Raw genomic sequence first — 19,271 nt, 5'->3', positions numbered from 1 at the left:
GTTGTTATTCTCTATCATGCACAGTCTATTTACAGCAATACATGAAAATGTTTACCTTAAAATATAAATGTAATTATAAAGGTATAATTACAGATATGCCTGTGCCTCTTTGAGCCACCTCAAATTACAGTTTCAAATTATAACAATAAAAAAGGATCAAATTAATGACCTTGATTAATTTCATTACAGAGTGGAGTGAGCGCCACTGAGCACAGGGTAAGCTTACACTGCCTGACCTCATTTCATCCAGCCTCTTCCCCGCAACACAAGAGCTCCTGGTGGCACATCAGGTGAGTTGTTCCTCCCAAAGACAGTTGCTAAGCAATCAGTTGCAGGGTTATAAATGTTGAGTGCTTGATATACAGCTCATGGGGGTAGAGATTAACTCTTTTTTTCTTTTTTTTTTTCTTTCCAGGTATTAAGGGAACCAGGGTGGTTCACCTGAACTGCACTGAAGGAGTTTGGAATAAGAAATCAACCTAGATTTAAGGCAGCCTTCAGTGTTTGTGTACAGATTGAACTGATTTATCATGCGTGCTATGTGCCGAGTTGCAAAACCTTGCTGTATTACTGATTTAAAAGGGGAACAATTTGATTTGTCATTACTAATAAGGATGTAACTAAATTAGTCTCCCACATATTTTATGCTGATGAGGTCTTGCTTAGATTTCCCTTTGTAGATTTACATCCTCACTAGCTTTAATCACAGCTAAGAAACATTGTATGAGTAATACTATTATGAAATACTGAAGTATTTTCAGAGGGGTTTAGAAACTCAAGAAAATCATAGAAGTCAAAATCAAAGGTAAACTTTAACATTCAGCCCTATGTTGTACATTTGATTAAATATTAATTCACAGCAATGTGTTGAGTACTTACAACCAAGCTCTCTTGACCCATTTGAAATGCACAGTCACGTATATAAACTTGGCATTTGAAAAAGGACAGGTCAATGCTGTAGATCCCACTTAAATCTTTTCTACAGTTCTTGCTTAATTAGTGGTCTAATCCTACTCCTATAAGTTGTTGACTTGCTCGCAGTTGTGGAATTAGGAAAATATTGCTGTAAGATAGATATGTAGTCTTTGAAAAAATATAGTCTCTCCAATTTTTTTTTTGTTTTTTTGTTTTTTTTTTTTTTTAGTTTTTTGATTGGTGTGGGTATTTTTGAGTCAGGGTTGTTTTGTTTTTTTAGCAAAACAACAAGAAATGAAAGAAAGACAACCAAATCCTGGTTTAGTCAAAGCAACAGCAGAAGGCAAGTCTGGATGGGAACATTAGGAATTGGGCTGCTTTCTGGTTAAATAGAGGGAAAAAAAAGAAAAGCCACTGGGTAACTTCCTGAACTATTTAGTGGGATCCAACGTGAGAAAAGAATCAAGAGCCCCATTGTGCAAGCTAGGAAGCCGAAAACATCAGACTACAGCAAGACACCTCAGCATTTGTCTTCATCAGTGAAGCTGGGAGCAGACAGTGAAGGTCAGCAGAGTGCTGCCTGTGCCTCTGCCCTGCAGCCCCTCAGAGCAGTCATTTCAGCCTTGGCCATGGCCAAAACATCCACAACTATCAGTGAGCCATTTGCTACTGTCAGCCCTTGCTCTGACCACCAAATAAATTCAGCACTGGGATGGAGCCACCTTTTTTTTCCCCATCCACAGCCATTCCTCAGTGCCAACATCTTGCTCTGAAATTTCTTGAAGGTTTTTGCTCATGCGAAACTGTTAATAGCATTTCATTTGGTATCAAAGCTTTGATCTCCCCCCTTAAATACCACATTAATGCAGAGCTCCCCTGGGTGGATGAGTTCACAGTACTAGTTAACCTCTTCTGCTGGATGCCTTGAATATGATGTAGAAATAATTCTGTGCATTGTGACAGAAACAAAAACTCATCCTTAATTAAAAGTATAAATAAAAGGGATTTCTATCCTTAGACTAACCCAAATTCAGAGAGCAGCTTTATGCTGCTTTTTCACTGCATTAAAGGAAAATTCAAATTCTGCATGCTCAGCCTACAAGTCCAACTTCTGGTCAGAAAGCAAGGCATTTTCCTGAATACTGTAAAGCACCTGTGAGCAATAAGCTAGCTAAATCCTCAAAACATTTGGATTTTGATCCTTCTTTTGGGAATAGAAACTGAGCTGCAGATTTTGGGAACACCCAAATTTCATTACTGCTGTCAACTTGTAAATGTTTTATTGCTCTTTAAAACCCTTTTAAGAAGCCCTTCAAGGTGTTGTTGATTTGATCCACAAAGGGATCAAGCTCAGGTTTTTCAAGGAGCCTCTCAGTCACTACCCACAGATTTCTGACTTCTTACTGAGAAGGTGCTTGTGGGTGCCTGGCCACATAAATAGTGATGGAGCAGAGCTGTCTGCAGCCTGAACTGTCCACCTCTCTCTTCCCAGTAGCTGTTGCGTGTTCTCAAGCACAAAAACAGGTTAATGGGGACTTTACAAAGCAGAAGGCTGCTTTTTGCTGCTGGTAGCAGTCACTTCATTGCAGGATCAAGCCTACATTTCTTGGTGGGAGGGGTTGTTTATCTAATTACATTTTTATGTCGTATTTCCAGGCTCTGACCTGCAACCAGGCAATTGAATGCTGCAATCACCAAAACCTGTGCTCATCCTTCTGCTCCTGTGATTCCTGCCAGGCTGGTCCTGGGCAGGACCAAGGCTGCTGTGGAGGGTGCAGCATCAATCCTGCAATCCTTCACTCTGTCCATAGGCTGGCAGAGCCCAGAGCCCACATCTTCTTGTTTGGGATGACTCCTGCAGGTGCTGGATCGTTGTATGAAAGCAAGAGCATGAGCACTAGCACATCCAGCATTGTCCTACCACCACGCTGCTAAGGTGGGCTGAATCCCGAGTTAATTCCACTACCCATGTTCCCTTATAATCTCAAGGGAAAAACAAACCCCTGTTTAGAGTGGACAGGGCTGCCACCTGGAGGCACCCCCGTTTTCCTGCATAGTCCGTGCAGAGGGAAGAGTCTGTGTGAGGTGACTGCAGCTCAGAGATGTGTGACAGCTCCCGTAGGACTTTTAGGCAGCCACGTTTTGCAGCTGGGAGACGTCAATTTTGGCACCACAGTTAAAGCAGAGGCTCTGTGCTAGAGGCCTGTCTGGATTTAATCAGTGAGTACAGCAGTTACTTCTCCCAAACTCAGCCAGAGCACTCTCAGGGCCAATGTTCAGGCAGAACCTAATTCCCACCTCTCCACTGATGTAAAATATAAACAAACAAGAACCTAAAGCGCTTCCATCTTCCCCAGTTACCTCAGGCATCTCACAAGGCCCTCATTCCTCCCTGATTCTCTCTGGTCAGTACCAGACTGTTTCTTTTCCAGCAGGAGCCTCGCAGAGGCAGTGCCGGGCTCCCAGAGGACGGGCAGCAGCTCCGCAGGGTTGCGACAGCGCTTGTGACACCGCGATGCTGCGTCAGAGCCCGGGCGGCTTGAGCAAGAGGAAACAGCTTCAGAGATATCACACTTCTGCAGAAGCAAACTTCTTGAGAAGCCAGGCGCAAGGAAGAAACAAAAATGCATCCAAGTACCCAGAAATTTGCCCTGTCAGCATACAGTGACCTTCAGCCCACTCCCCCTCTCCTGCCCAGACTGGGGGATGAGTAATTTTGCCTTGCCCAGAGCAGCTTTTTGGTTTGTTTGGGGATTTTTTTGGTTGTTTTGTTTTGTTTTGTTTGGAGGGAGGTATTGGGGTTTGTTTGTTTGTTTGTTTGTTTTGGGGGTTTTTTTGTGGTTGTCGTTATTTTTGTTTTTTGTATGACATTCTGGGCAGCAAAGCAGCTGAACAAGGAGGTGGAAGGGAGTTGTGGTAGTGCTTGCTGCTCCTGCCATCTCACCTGGTGTGCTGACCAGGATGTTTTCCCCACCTTTGTGACCACAGCTGTGTCCTGGTCCTTTGGCAACACCTGGAAGTGCAGTTCAGCAGCAGTAAAGAGAGGGGCAAGAAAAGGAGGGAGCCCCCCAGGAGAGTACAGGTGGTCTGTAATGGGAATGAGAAACTTCAAATACTCATGTCCCACTAAAAAGTCACCATCAGCCTCCACCATTCAGGGGCATCACTGGGGGATATATCAGAGCCTGATACTGTCACATGTTTTGGGCTGTTCCTTACCCCACAGGTGACGTTTTGGGCACTGTAAGGATATGATTCAAATGTGCTGCAAGCCATCACATGGCAAGCAAACAAGTGGCCATTTCTTTGCTCAAGGAGAAGATTTACTCCCCCACCCCCAAAATATTGATGAGCACAGAGCTCTCCTCAAACCTCACAGTTAGTAAGACTCCACAGGGACCCATTCCAGAGGAAAGGCTGTTTTAACCCATCTCTTCCTCAAGCCCTCCCAGCAGGAGACGTGGTAGACCCCTGTTATGTTAGCAAAAACAAAGAAAAACCAAACCAACCAACCAAAAACCCACAAAAACAAAATAAAACAAAAGGACCCAAAACAAAACAAAAAATATCTTTTCCAAACCTGTTTAATTTTCATTTTTCAATATAAATTATTAAGGACATTAATTTATAGGCAGATGTCAGGTGAATTCACTAAACTGCTTAGGGTCTCAAATCTCTTTTACCTGCCTTATCCAGAGAAAATCTTACCTTTCATTGCCCCTGCCCCTTGCCTTACTTTTAATTTTCTGTTGGCTCTGGTTTCTCAAACCATGTGAAATTTTCTCTCTCTCCCAGGCTGGGTGTCCTCAGTTTGCCAAGGCTTCTGCTTCTTATGCTCTGTGCTTTCATGCTGAAAAATTAATGTGGAGATCAAGAACTGAACTCAAACCAACCAACATCGTGGGGCAGTTAAGGACTGCAAAACCAAATCTTATTTGAACATTCACCACCACATCTCCTCCCACAGAAGCAAAGACCTTCTTAGGCAAAATTGCTTCTTGACATCCCCAATTTGTACCTCATCTGAGGAGGATCAGGGAAGGCATCAGTCTGACACTGGGCAACTTCAGCTGAAGTGGAGGACAGCAAACCACAAGGTCCAACAGCCTCCCCCATCTTAGTCTCAAGGTGCCAGAATTCCCCAACCCTTGGAAAGGAAAAGTAGGACTGTACTACACCACAGAGCATCTACACAGCCAACAGCAGAGTGAACCACAGCCAGCAGGATTTTTTTTTGTACAAAACTCATTTTCTTCAGTTTGTTTGAAAACATTCAGTGCCTTTTGTTTTATTTTCAATTATTATTTAATGTAATTTGTGGCTTGCTCCTCACAGCTCAGCTCCAGCCTCTCCCTGGGCCTGGCTCCTCTCCCATCACTGACAAGCACTGTCTTTGCAGTTGGATCTTGGTGCTAAAGGAAAGGCAGTTTTAAATTCCCTTTCCACCTCTCTGAAGATGGAAGATTATGGAGGTATAGAAACACTCAGGGATTTGAAAAGCAAGTATCAAAAGAAACCTTATTCTGAAATATATTTACTGAGTATTTCTTTTAAAAGAAATTAAGATTTTTCTGTCCCATAAGAACTTTCATTCAGCATAGACTGACATCACATTTCCAAGGGGAAATCAGAACATAAATGGCAAAATAAATAACAATTTTCCATCCAAAATTGGTCAAAGATAATGAAGTTATCCTTCATCTCATCCATGCAGTAAAGGTGGGTGCCCAGCCAGTGCAGCCCTGTATATTCAAGAGACAGTTGTGTCATTTAACTTGGCTGATCTAGAGGTACAGTTGTTTCTCAGCAAATGCACTCACTTCCATAAAATAAAATGAAATAAAATAAAATAAAATAAAATAAAATAAAACAGTCAAAGAAAAGTTGTCATTTTATTCCTGGAATGATGAAACGTTGCCAGAAGAACTGCACAGGGTTTTCTCAAGAAGCAATTCCTTCATCCTTTCAATGCCCTTTGGGGTCCCTGGGGTGACAGGCCCACATCAGAGCTGTGGGACAAAAACCCTACTGTTATTCAAACACACTGTCTGGAATGGAGTTTTTAACAGGCAGTTTTCCACCATCTTTAACTTAGTCATATCCACAGGTATTAGGAAAACCTGTGTGAAACTGTCCTCCAGAGGTTGCTGCCAGCCTAGGCCAAGCTCAGACCCCTCACTGCAGATGTCCCTCTCCTTTGCCTTGCAGAGGGTGAGCTCCCTGCTCCCCTGTTTGGTTTTGATCCGCAGGAAGAAGAGGGGATGCCTCCCTGACATGAGCTGGGAGATGTGCCTGAGAAAGGGCAGCTACACTGGCCTACAAAGAGTTTCTCTGTTTTTAAATAACACATCAAGATACTTTTTTTTTTTCATCTCTGTCCCCATTTTCACAAGAAATCCCAGTGTAATTTCCATGCTAATCAGATGACAGCTTGCAAAATACATCTCCTTCAAGATGCAGGGGAATGCATTAACTCTGGGTGACCTGTGACTGTCAGTGACACGCACTCTTTAAATCCATGCAAACAAAAACCTTGCCCATGCTACAGGAAAATACTTGGCTTTTCCCATGCTGCTCACATGGAGCTGGAAATGTTCGATGAGTGAAGTCTCAGTGATGCATTTCAGCAATAATTCATAGGCCATACATAATTTAGGGCCTCACTGCAGTCCCCCCGTAACACGCGCTGTACAGCGTGTACACACAGGGCCAGACGGCAGCTTTAAGGAGGCTCCAGGCATAATGCACTGTAAGAAGAAGTTTGATCCATCTCCAATTTGCACCTGCCAGATCATGAAGGGAGCTAATTGGATTAAAATATTGTAATTATCATTTCATTTACATGCAGTAAAACCTTAGGGAAACATTTTAAATGGCAGAAAATTTGAGGATGCAGTCTCTGAAGTCTGCTTCTTAAAAGCCTAATGCTCTCCTGCTCCTTCATTGCCTGAGACTAGACTTTTATTCCCAGGAAAAGGTGAGTCTGATGAGCTGCTGGTGCAGTGCACAGACCACAAAACTCTGCTTGGTTTGATCACAGTCATATTTACCAAGGCTACTTGGATGCTTTTGATATCACCAGTCCACTGTGACTGTGCCAAACTTTCCCTACTGCCCCAACTCAGGTAAAATAAGCTTTAAAACACCCATAAACGCACATCCAGTTTCAGGGGTGACCATGAGTCCAAAGGAAGAGTGAAAAGACCCTTCCTTGGGCTGTAGTAGCAGCTCCCATTTCTTCTCCACAGGGAGACAGCCCTGTGTTTTGGAGCCACAAAGCTTCCCTGGGCAGGGGGGAAGTTTAAAGCCAATGAGGGTTAAAGCAGGAGCAGTACAGACCTGCCTCACAAGTGGGACATGTGTCCCCAGAAAGGGCTGGAAAACCACCCACCCACCTTCTGGCATATCTCCCTGGAGGGCATTGAGCAGGTCCATGGCAGCCCAGCACTGCTGTGCCCTTGGAAGCAGCAGGGAGCAGGGATGAAGTGCTGAACCTGGGCCGGTGCTGTCACCCAAGAGCAAGGAGAGTACACACAAATAGCTCCATACGGTTTCAGAGCCTGATGAAACAGAGCATAAGAAAGGCCAAAATAACCCAATGTCTCCTCACACCTGGTGGGTGCTCTTTAGGGGACATAATTGTGTAGGGCAGTACATTTGCTTGGCAGATTTACAAGCCAGAGCTGGGTATTCCCAGCCTGGAGCACCCCTGTTTTCTGGGTGCTCAACGGGAGTTTGGTGTCAGAGTAAGCCTGATTAACTTCTGTATTTCTTCTGTGACAGGATTCAGCAATAAACAGTCACAGCCATGATGAGAAATTACATACAATGTTACAAAGCTTTTACTCTCACAATCCCCTCAGGGTGTGCCCTGTCTCCTGTGGAGCTGACATGGAGCTGCTGGTCAAGATCAACTTCAAGTATCAAGCAGCCATGCCTAAGCATGTAGAACTTCGTATGCTCATCAAGAGCAGAACCATGGCAACAGGAGAACAAATATTACCCTGATGAGGGGAAAAAAAGGAAGGAAACTCCTTTTTAGGGAGTATATTAGCCCTTTACATGAGGACACAAGGCTTTGAGAAGTCTAGTCTGTAACTGAGACCCTGCTCATGCCAGCGATGAAGCACAGGAACACACGAGGGCAACTTTAGTAGCTGCCTCAGCACCTTGCTGTTGGCAGCCTGGAGCCTACCATGGACACACTTACCTGGTCTCAAGGTTGTGGTTGCTTTCTTGGTACAGCCAACTCGATACACAATACATGGACCTGATTTTCAAAGGGCAAGCACACCACCCAGTCTGGAAACTGGCGACTTTGTAAGACGTGTCCATTAGACAGGCAAAAATCAATGCCTGCTAAGTTATTAGTCATTCTGGAAACCTCCGCCTTGGTGACTCAGCCTGGTACACCTGGCAAGCTGCAAGGGAATCCAGCTTCAGGAATATTTTCTGCCAACCTAAAGTTTCCAACCTGAGCTGCACAGACAGCTGCCAACCTCCCTGGGAAACGACCCATATGGGAACATGGCATAAAACTCATTTCTGGTCTCACCACATCATATCTAATGCATATTAAAAATACTTATCTGATGAGTATCCCTCTCTCCAGAAACAGAGCACACAAGCAGATCTCACAAAAGCAAATTACTGGAGGAACCTCCATTAAATGCACAAGCCAGAGAAAAAGAATAAAAGTCTGAAAAGCATAATTTGCTGCTACCTTTTTTTGGCTGAGATACCACCAAGAAGGGCAGCACCAAAAGTAGCTGTTCAGAAACACAGCAAACACAGCTGGATCAGAAACAGCATTGCCATTTATGCAATGGTTCCTCAAAGCTTTAAGTCAACCATGACAGTTCTAGCACGGATTTCTGGTCTCCACCTGACCATGTCTGCCCATTTCCAGGCACAGTCTGCTATGGAGTGCAACAGAGAGTTAATCAGTGTAATTCTTGTAGCCACAACTGCTGTGAGTGCGTATGATGTGTAAAGGCGCCTTCAGCTGCTCAGTGTTGAATTTCCTAACCTTAGCTGGACACCATGGGAGAGTCCTTCCAGGTTTAAGCCACCAACACACCTCTGAATGCAGTCACTGCATCCTCCCAGGGCTGGGGCATTTTACACCCCCACTCAACAAGCTTTTGCCAATCCTATATCTGACTTGTGCCAGGAATGTATGTTTGGTCTTTCAGGTCTCCACACTGGAACAGTGGTGATCTAAAGCTGACTTTGCTACAAAAGACAAAGCAGGTCAATGGAAGTAAAACTTTCCATCATCTACCTGACTTGGCAATAAGCTTTTCTACCTGCTCTCCATGGAAAGTACTGAGAAGACTCCCAGCAGATTGCTTCCCCAACCAGATGCATTTATATGGTCACCCGTGAAATGTGCCTTCTTCTTGAGATGGGACATGAAAAGGAGGTGGCATGAAAAGGATATTTCTTAGCACAGAAGAAAAACATGACAGCTAAAACAAGACTCAGCTTCTGCCTAGGGGTATGCCCAACTCCAAGCTGCATCAGATTCCTGCTGCTGCCAAGGAGAGACTTGCAGGAGAATGAAACATGGACATAGATGGCCCAGTCTGGTCCACTGTGCTTTGGAAAGGACACTCACATGATGAGAGAGCTGCTGTCTGCCACTCCACAGAGGAATTTTGCTTGTGGTATGAACTGTCTGCGTGAGTGCTGTGGAACGGATCGCTCAAGGTTAAATTGGATTAAACTGTTACAGCTCCACTTTCCCACGTGTGGTTTAAATTTAAACTCTATAAATTTCATGGTGAGTTATTAAAACCTTCTTGGCAAGGAGAACTCATCTCATAGGAAAAAAAAATTTCTTCAAGTTTGCAAACCCACAGGGAGGCTTTAAGTCAAGTTAACAGTGAGATTTCCAAGTGGAGGGGAAGGAAGAGCTGAGGTATTTAATCAGTGGCGTGCAGGAGCCCTGCAGGGCAGCCTGGCCCCACTCTGCCATGTCAGCTGCTCACCAGGTTTTCATGGTCAGAGCCTTGGTCCCCGTGCTGTGCCCAGCGGCACAGATGCTTCTGGAGCAGAAGCTGAGCACTGCGCCGTATGGCACACTCAGAGACAGCAGGACGTTCTGGGCTGGATGCATGGAAATTTTTGTAAATACTTGTCAGCATAAATTAACAAACAAGCCTTGGGAGGCCTTGAAATGTCATTCTTCCGAGAAGTTTCATCCTGTCTGTTTCTCCTGGTATTACACAGCCATGAGCTGATCTTTTCATGGGGGGGGTGTAAAATGTCATGCTGATTTTCAGTAGAAGCCACGCAAAGGTGTTCACAAGTATCACACACAGGGATGGCCAATTCTGCATGGCTACTGCTCATCCCTGGACTGGGGATGCCCTCCAAGAGGAAACTCTTGCCCTTCTGTTGGACCCTGAACTTATGAACCAAAAACCACGAGGCAGACCCCTGACAAGTGCAGGAAGATAAACAAGTGGAAAGCTGTAAGGAAAACCAGCCCTAGACCAATGATTTGTGACAGGGCAGCAGAAAAGCAGAGCTCCTTCCTGCTTCCCACCCCAGGACAGGATATAAAACAGAGCCTTGGCAAGGACAGCACAGCAGACACGCTCTTGCACTCTCCAGACTCTAAATCAGAGGACTAAACTGCAAATCATTCGGAGCTGGTTTCTGTTCTCAGCTGTCACAGCACTGCAGGAGCAGCACCAGCCCAGGCTATCCTGCTCCACACGCTTCTAAAACTTGCCTTGGATGTGCTGCTGTAAATGTTCACAAGCCACTGTGATCTTTCAGTAGCTGAGTGGATTTTTCAGCCCAAAGTCTCAGCAGATTCCCACATCAGCCGAGGCAGGCACGGTTGTCATCTCTGGGACAGTGAACTGCAAATCTCCAGCCCTCACCCTCACCCAGAGCCAGCAAAGGGATGAGGCAGCCACACACAAAGGGATGAGGGCTGGCTCGGGCACAGCCAGGCCATGGAAACTGAAGAGCAGCTGCTGTGGGCACCGAGTCTTGCCCGAACAACCCCAGCTGTCCATTTCCATTTCTAGATGGCTTAAGAATGGGAAAACACTAAAACGGCCTCTCACACCCAGCTGCAGCTCCAAGGGGATCTGGAGGCCTGGCTACTTAAGGGGCTTGCTGGCCTTTCCATCTTAATTGGCAAACAGCACTGGAGCCCCGGCTGGGGGTGAGTGCCTGGGCTGAGGGGCTTTGAGGGGACTCAGGCGAGGGATGAACTAGCTGTGCCAACAGTGGCAGCCTGGCGCTGAACCAGCTGGGGGTTTGTTTGTTTCTGTTGGTTTGGGGAGGTTTTTTTAAGTGGGGCTGGCGATTAACGGGGCCGCAGCGTTCCGGGCCCTGCAGGCCCCGCGGCCCGGCCCGCACTGCGCCCGGCGGCCGCACGGGGTCACACCGAGACTGCGCCGCGCCCGCCCCGGCCCTCAGGCCCGGCCCGCGCAAACCGGGGACAAACCGGGCAAGCATCCGCTCCGGGACAGACCATCCCCTCCGGGAGCCGTGCCTGGCACAGGGGACAAGCGCCGCTGCCTTCTGTCCAGAGGGCTTGGGCATGAAAATACGAATTGCTGCTCTTGCCCCGGCCGGGAAAGCTGCGCGCTCCCCGCGAGGTTCGGCGGCTTCACGCTGCAGATCGTGCTCTCCTGTGGGCGCACGGAGCGTTGGAAATCTGATTTCTCACTTGAGACCTCCCTCGGTGCCATCCCGGGGGATCGGAGGCTCCGTGGCGCTGGTGCCAGACCCCAGCACCGGGTGCCAGCTGTACCCGCTGGGGACCCGGGGGACAGCGCGATCGCTGCCACTGTGCCAGGTGGGAAAGCTTTCACCATTGAACCGCTTACACTTGACCAATATTTTGCTCTCTTTAACGCTTCTGCGTGACAGCAGAGCAGAGGATGGAAGGACTCGGTCCGCACCCCCCAAGCACAATCTGCCACGCAGCTCAAGCGCTTGACCTATAAGTCTGATGGCTCGGCCCAGGCAGAGCCGGTGCTGTGGCAGCAGGTGAGCAGCCCGGCTTGTGAAAGTGCTGCCTGCTCCTGTCCCGCGCGGCTGGGACGTTAAAGGGGGGAAAACTGTCATTTGGCAAGATGAACTGGGAAGAACAGCTTTGCTGCATTTTAAATATGAGATGTTCGTTTTGGTGGAAGGTGACTTTAGGATGCTTGGACGACCTTTACAATACTTAAAAGTCCAGTGAAGAAAAATAACCCAACTATGCAGCTGTTGGATGGAATGGACGCAACGCAGGAGCGGCAGTTCGTGCTCCATCAGAGCAGCGGGACTATCGGTGAAGGCGGGAGGGAAGGGAAATGTTTCAGCCCGTGGCAGAGTCGGAAGGGTTTGTGCAGATCGGTCACGGCCGAGCAGAGGCTGGGCACAGCGAGGAGCCGCGGTGGGTATTCCCAGCACGGTGGGGATGCGCTGATCGGCCAGCAGCACAAGCTCCTGCACCCACAGGTGCGCGGCCACGGAGCGCCGGGCTGCGCCAGCAGGAGCCCAGGCTGGCACCGCTCCTGCTGCCAACCCCTGCACACGGCATTTAACACAGAGGGCTGGGGAAAACAGGAGATAAAGCGTGTTTGGAAAGAGCAAAACAATCAGCAAGGGAGCTGGGAAAGGCGAGCGGACAGGGATTTGAGTGATGGCTTGGATGTGCTTACACAGCCCAGGATCCGTGGGGCAAGCCTCGAAGATATTTCCCCGAGCAGCTGGGCAGAGACAGCCATTACCGAGTGCAATTAACTGCTTCATTACCACCTAAGCAAAACAAACCCATCAATCTCTGCTGCATTTACCAAAAGGAGAGACTGATGCCAAGATAGGAACACCGTGCTCCAGACTGCAGCATGACACCCAGCCTGGCACAGTGACTTTGCTCCCCAGACAGTCCCTGGAAGCAGGTTTTAGACACCCCACACTATTTCAGGTGTTCTGACACACACCTGTGAGCCAGCACTCACCCCCATGAGCTGATCTGCCCCACGGTGTTATAAACCACCTGCTGGGATGGAGCTGTAGGCCCAAGTGGAAGTGATGGAGGTGAGAGTAGAGTTTAGCTGTTAAGGTCCACCTTAAGGCACCTGTGCTTGATGCATCCAGCAAGTTTCAACAAGCAAAATGAAGGCCAGAGACCGCTTCTAGAGAAGAGCAGACTGCCAAAGAGAAAGGGAACCTACAGGACACTGATCACTTTCAGAGGATCAGGAGAAGCTGTGATTTTCAAGCTGAAGCCCAGAGGCACCCCAGGTGCAGAGCTGTTCTCAGTTTACATGGCACAACACCCTTCTGTACAGCAGCACAGACATTTCCTGCAAGCTCTTTTCTTCCCACCAGACACATCTATAAATAAGGCTCCAGGTGACAGGCAGGTCCCCTGGCATGCAAGAGGAACAGGGATGACTGACTCTGAGATCCAAGGTTAAGCTTCAAAGGACCACTAAAACATCAGGGTCTGGAGACTTCAGCATCTCTAAAACCCTTGGTCTACTGAGAAGATTAAGGTCTGAGTATAGTAAAAAGAACTGCACTTACCTCTGTGATAAGATACAAGTGATTTATGAAAGGTATTATTCATGGATGCTTGAGACAGCAGGACAGGATGAGCTGATTTTGTGTTCCTGAGTATTTTAATAAGCTCTTCTGTAGGATGGAGATAACACACTTACATCAGTGTGAGGGCACAGTAACCAGTGCGTGGTACCATGGTTGGTGGGGAAGATCAGGAGCACTGTACATTGTACAAGCTTAAATTGAGGAAGGAGTTACTATATAAAATCCTACAGGCTCTACTGGGGGACAGTGTTGCAACATCTCCACTGTGGGGAGGCCCAAACAAATGCTCATAACAGCTCCTTCATCCTGAACATCTCTGAAGGGATGGGACAAGGCCTCAGCAAAAGTGGTGGAGGGGCAGAAGCCACTTCTCATGCTCAGGTGGAGGAAAGACATAGCTTCCCCCCTCCACTCCTGCACAGCTGGGTAAAAAAATAAAGAGTTTACTTCCATCTTCTACTGTACCTCACTGTAAGGTCTGTGCAGGGCTGGTCACTGTGGTTCCATGCCTGGTTCCTCAGGCAAACCCGCTGCTCTGTGTCCAGCATTCATGAAGGAAAACAAAGCAGAAGGGTCATTTCTTCTCTAGCTGCAAGCAGGGTGTGTGGAAGCAGTGATTCCACACAGCCATGCTCAGCTCCCACACGTGGCACATTGATGGAACCCAGAGCCCAGCCTGGCCTGAACTGTGATGTATTCAGCATGACACAAGTTTTAATGGGTGTTGCAAGAAATCACAGCCAGCTCACAAGGACAGGAGAACTATTCTGGGCTAACTGAGAAGTGATTCCTGTAGGTGATTAGGAATTGCACAGAGGGAGGTTTCTGGGGTCAGGGATTTTCCTTCCCCTCCTTTAGACACTGGGGTCCTAAATGGGAGTGCATTCCTCCATGCATCCCTCTGCCTTGTGTTGGATCCATTACTATTCTTTTCCTGCTGGTTGTAACAGCCCAATGCCAGTGTGACTCCAGCCCTGGTGCAGGATTAGCTCTGGGATAAAACAGGAAGATGGAGAGCACTGGGTGGCTTTGCCTGTGCTGCTGCATCCCTCCTGCACACAGAGAAATCTCTCCTCTTGGTAACTTTGTGGACCAGTTTATAAACTGAGACCACCAGGACCCTGACCTCTGTCAGGGTAGCCCCTTGAGTCCTTATTTCTGCCTTAGTCAACATGGGTGGCTGCACCATTGTGCCTGTAAGAAGCACCTGATGTTGTGTTAAAAATACTTGTGCTCATAGGAATAGAGTTCACCACAACAATCAGCTCATTGTTCAACAGCTGGTTATGCACAGGAGATTTAACCTTTTCTTTCTCAACTTTGTTTGTGCAAGTTGGCTCAACTTCTGGCCCCTGGTTCCCATTAGACCCCTGCCAGGAGGAGCCGGTGTTCCCAGGCCTGTGCACCCAGTGCAGACATTAACTGATGGTGTCTGCAACCATTATCTCTTTGATACATTCAAGAGATTGCAACTCTGAACATTTTCAAGCCCTTGGTCACTCCCATGGCTTTTCCCTCACAGCAAAACACACCAGGAACATTTTTAGCAGGACGCTTGCTCAACACCTTCCCTCATTCAGTTCCATCCTCCTTTGTGCCAGGTGCTTCATCCATTTTATAAATACCACAAATAAATGCAATCCTGCAGAGGCTGACAGTGCTGAACACCAGCAGCACAAGAGCACAGAGCAGCCAAGAAGATATGATTTGGCAAGAACAGATTTTCTCTGGCAGCTAATGCTGTGACAACATCTGAACCTTGGGAAGGCACTGGAAAGGCTCCAGGAGCAGCACATGGGGCAGAGGGTTTTATCACATGGCACTGGTGTTCTCAGCAGCTTCTGAGCTGTTTGTTCTCAGAGGAAGTGCTTTCATAATTGCTTGATTTGGGGTTAATGATTTTCCTGTTTAAAAACAACTTAATATTATTAAATGATTGGTAGTTATTTGCACTCTGCAATTAGAACACACTATGAGAGTTATTTGTTGCATGAATAGGAATTTGAGATTTTCAAGAAGTGAACACTTTTTTTTTCACTTCTTACAGCAGGAAGCAAGCAAGCAGAAAATACATGTAAAAATATAATCAACAAACAGAATGACACCAGCCTCTCTGTCCCCTCCACCTGCCAAGGAACGGTGTTTCTTTAACACTGGGTGGGAAGAGAGAAGTAGAACACCCAATGGGTTTTTCTCCAAGCTTATTGAAAATACCCTCAATGCAGTAGGTAAGACAAGGCCTTGCATTTCCCTGGGGAGTTACTTTTAGCAAAACAGCCGGTGTGGGGGGAAAAAAACCCCTTTGGGCAGTGTCCCTTGGGCTGTCAGCTCCTGGGTTTCTCTCTCCAGCCTGGACAGGTCCCAGGTCCCCAGCTCAAGGCTGCATCACCTGCCTGGCCGTGGCAGAGGCTGTCACTTGCGTTGGGTACTTTCAGTAAGCACTCAAGATACCCCTAAACTTTTACACTTTACATCAGCCTGAATTTTGGATTCTCTACTGCTGCTTTACTTTGGATACTTTGTTCTTGTTCCAGTGTAAGTCAAAAGCTGTGTGGAAGCAGCATCTGGATGCAAGTGTGCATCCTGAGGTTTTCATAAAGCACCTTTCTGAGACAGACACTAGACACAGGCATATTTCAAATGCTCCCTACAGGAAAAAATATGGAAACATTTTCCCTGAGACTCAGTTTAGAGTCTAACTCCAATATTAAAAGAGAAAACTCCAAATTAAAAGAGAAAAAAGCAAGAGAAAGGGCAGAAAGCAGAATGCGAGGGACAAACATGACAGAGAAGATCACCTGTCAGGTGTACAGGTGGGCAAAGCTTTTCTGCTTTGTTCTCCAAGCAAGGCTGATGTTCTATCCTGAAAGAAACTCTAAAAGACATGGCAATGAGAAGGTATAAAAGAAGTCACTGAATTAATTATTGGTAGCTCTATATTTTATTCCAAGACACTTGGACCAAATTAGTTGAATTTTCTTCTTTGAACACAGCTTCTTTACATGGGAAGTACAGCAATTTCCTTAATTATTTTTTTAAATTAAGGAAGGGTTATCTCTAGACAAAGTAGTTACAATCACTGGCTCAAACCTCGAAGTTTTGGTCCCCAAAACTTGTAGCTTTCCAGCAGCTACAAGTCCTCCTAGACAAAAACAGATGGTTTTGAGATGGACACCCAGGACTTTTGGACTACTTAGAGTTCAGTTTTTATGGTGTAATTTCCCAGTATTTGAGAGCATCATGGAGTAGTTTCTTTTAAATATATTTATGAACTTGAAGTAATTATTTTTCTGTTTATATCTTCAATTATTAATCTCCAGCTTTCTGCAGATAAGCCAAAGAAAGTGAAATCAATTTAAGAAACCAAAACAACCAGCAGGCTTTAATGCTGCATAATAAACAGAAAAGCTGCTACTGAAGCAGCAATCACAAATCATCTTGACCACAAAAAATAATTATAAAGTGTCTCAAGATTTGATCTTAGAGGCTCCCCAAACACAGAGGAATGGCATGGTACAGGTCCTTTGGTTATAAAGCCAGGATAATCTCACTGTTAGATGCCTTCCCACGACCAAGATGTGACTGGGACAATCCATGCAGAGCCACTGGCCCAGCCCTGGAATGCTGAGGGACAACTTTCTTCAAATTGTCCAGAAAGGCTGAAGCACTTACGCAGCATTTTCAGACACACCTCTTATGAAAGACAGATATTTTTATCATGTTTTACAGGACATCATCAGAGAGGTTACCAGTACGAATGCCATTCAGGACTAATTCTTATCATCTTTCACTGTACTGACAAGCCCATTGGAACCACAGCCTAATTCCAGCTAAAATCCTGAAAGCTGGCCATTGCTGAAATAGTATGTAGAAAGCAGTCACCTCAAACACCCTCCCTGCTGCTTTATATTATTTTTATTAACTCAGTGAATAAAAAATAACACAAACATTTTATTGCCCTGTTAAGAACTATGTAAAAGTGCAGAAATACATAAATAAGACTTTCTAGAGTAAGCCATGAGTTTAAGTGCTCACTTAAGTGGTGTGAGTACCTGGCCTGGGGTTATTTTCAGAAAATAAAATCTCTGTGAGGTAGTTACAGCTCAGTGCTTGCTGGCTCTGCCATTCCCAGGCACAGTGGTCGCTCACATCCTGGGCTGTGTCAGATACCTCATGCTCCTGAGAAAGAGTAGATGGGAGCATCACTCAGCAGCTGGACATGAGCAACACCCCTCTGCAGTCACTCGTGCCCACAGGCACCTCTCACTGCTCTTCAAGGGTGGGAGGCTGAGAGGCCCCACTGTTGGCTGCTTTGGATACAGGATTTTCTCTTTTGCAGAAAAGTTCAGTCAGAGCCTCAACAGGCTAGTGGCTGTTTGCAGAGGAAAACTGAGGAGAAAAATCAGCTTCATACCTTTGAGTGAAACATAAGGGAAAATCATTCTTTACACTTCAGAGCCTTCATGTTTAGTGAAAACAAGAAATGAAATGAGTTCATGAAAGACTAATTGCCCAGTTTGTTTTATGCATGAGCCCCAGCATTCCTAGCACATGCAGTTACAGCTTGTTTTCAAAGAGACCAATTACTTCATTAAAACATCATCTTCACACTTCCAGAGCTGCTTTAACAAGTCTTCTCCTCTTCATCCCTCTGGCCTATTATTCTACCATTTTTTTTGGCTTAAGAGTAAAGGAAAAAAGAGCCAAATGGCAATATCTATAATTTAGTAACAGCAATTAAAACTTGAAAATTAGGATCTTTCCTTTCTCCACCACAAAGTAAAGGAATACTGCAGAACTTTAAACACCTTGATGCAAGACTCATGGCATCTCAGCCAGCCAGGAAGGGCCTGTATGGCAGGATGCTACTGCAGGTACAAGGATACCAAGTGGTTTGAAATAAGCCTGTGCCTGGGATCTTGAAGGGCAAGATCAGGATGCAATAAAGATGAAAGCTTCTTGAGTTATCTTAATATTTCACTATGTGTAAGACATCCACAGAAGCCACAGAGTAAGTCTAGTTTATATAAGGCAGAAACTGAAAGCTGAGTGATGGGGTGGGGTTAAGGGTAAAAGAGGAGAAGGAAAAAGAGTTAAATCCCCAGATTATTTCTTCCAGACAAGCAACATAAAGCATAATTCAGTAAAATGCTGTCATTAGAAAGTAAGAGTTCTCAGTAAGCTTTTGACTGCAGTACAAACCTTGGTTAGAAAAGACGATGTCTGAGCCATCCCAACCCCTCTGATGAAGCAGAAAGCAGGAGTCTCACGCCTGCCTGTGCAGGAGCAGTGCTGCAGTCTTGGCAAGGGCAGGGAGATGCTCTCCGGGGTTGCCACGGAAACCGGCGGATGCAGCCCCAGCAGCTTTGCCTTTGCAGGAACTGAGTTCAGCGAGGCACTGAGGGCTGGTTCTCTGATGGGCTGTTTGAGGCTTCCCTACAGTCACTCTCCCGTTCTCACAGCCCACCTTTCCCAACTCCTCACCCGAGTACAAGCACAACCACACCCGACCTGCTTCCCTCCTCCTTCTTTCAGCTCAGGCAATGCACACAAAGGTCACTCCTCACCCATCATTTCCATCCAGGTTCCCTCTCACCGAGATGCTGTGTGTGACAGCTTTTCAGTCTGTTGGAATGTTCTGGACAGAGGTATTCCCTGGAAGCAGAGGCATTTTACTGAAGTTTCTTTCACTGCAGAGGAAGCCACTGCTTTTACAAACCCAGAGAGAGCTGGAAATGCCCTAAGATTTGTACAGATCTAGAAAGAATCACTCCAGAGTTTACTGT

The 19,271-nt window shown here is 46.3% G+C and overlaps 1 protein-coding gene across 1 annotated transcript; it reads right to left on the bottom strand.

Annotated features, from left to right (window-relative positions):
- Positions 1–4,651: 4,651 nt before the first annotated feature.
- Positions 4,652–13,942, bottom strand: LOC130252370 (uncharacterized). The gene is made up of 2 exons (XM_056489857.1): positions 11,387–13,942; positions 4,652–4,765 (listed from the first exon to the last, which is right to left on the bottom strand). The coding sequence occupies exon 1, from the start codon at positions 12,682–12,684 to the stop codon at positions 11,608–11,610; it is 1,077 nt and encodes a 358-aa protein (XP_056345832.1). The 5' UTR covers positions 12,685–13,942; the 3' UTR covers positions 4,652–4,765; positions 11,387–11,607.
- Positions 13,943–19,271: the final 5,329 nt, after the last annotated feature.

This window comes from Oenanthe melanoleuca, chromosome 4 (assembly GCF_029582105.1).
Source record: "Oenanthe melanoleuca isolate GR-GAL-2019-014 chromosome 4, OMel1.0, whole genome shotgun sequence".
NCBI lineage: Eukaryota > Metazoa > Chordata > Aves > Passeriformes > Muscicapidae > Oenanthe > Oenanthe melanoleuca.
This window is presented reverse-complemented; position numbering and strand designations above follow the sequence as displayed.

Coding starts and splice junctions, on each gene's coding strand:
- LOC130252370 (XM_056489857.1), bottom strand. CDS start 12,684: ATGAAGCAGTTAATTGCACTCGGTAATGGCTGTCTCTGCCCAGCTGCT.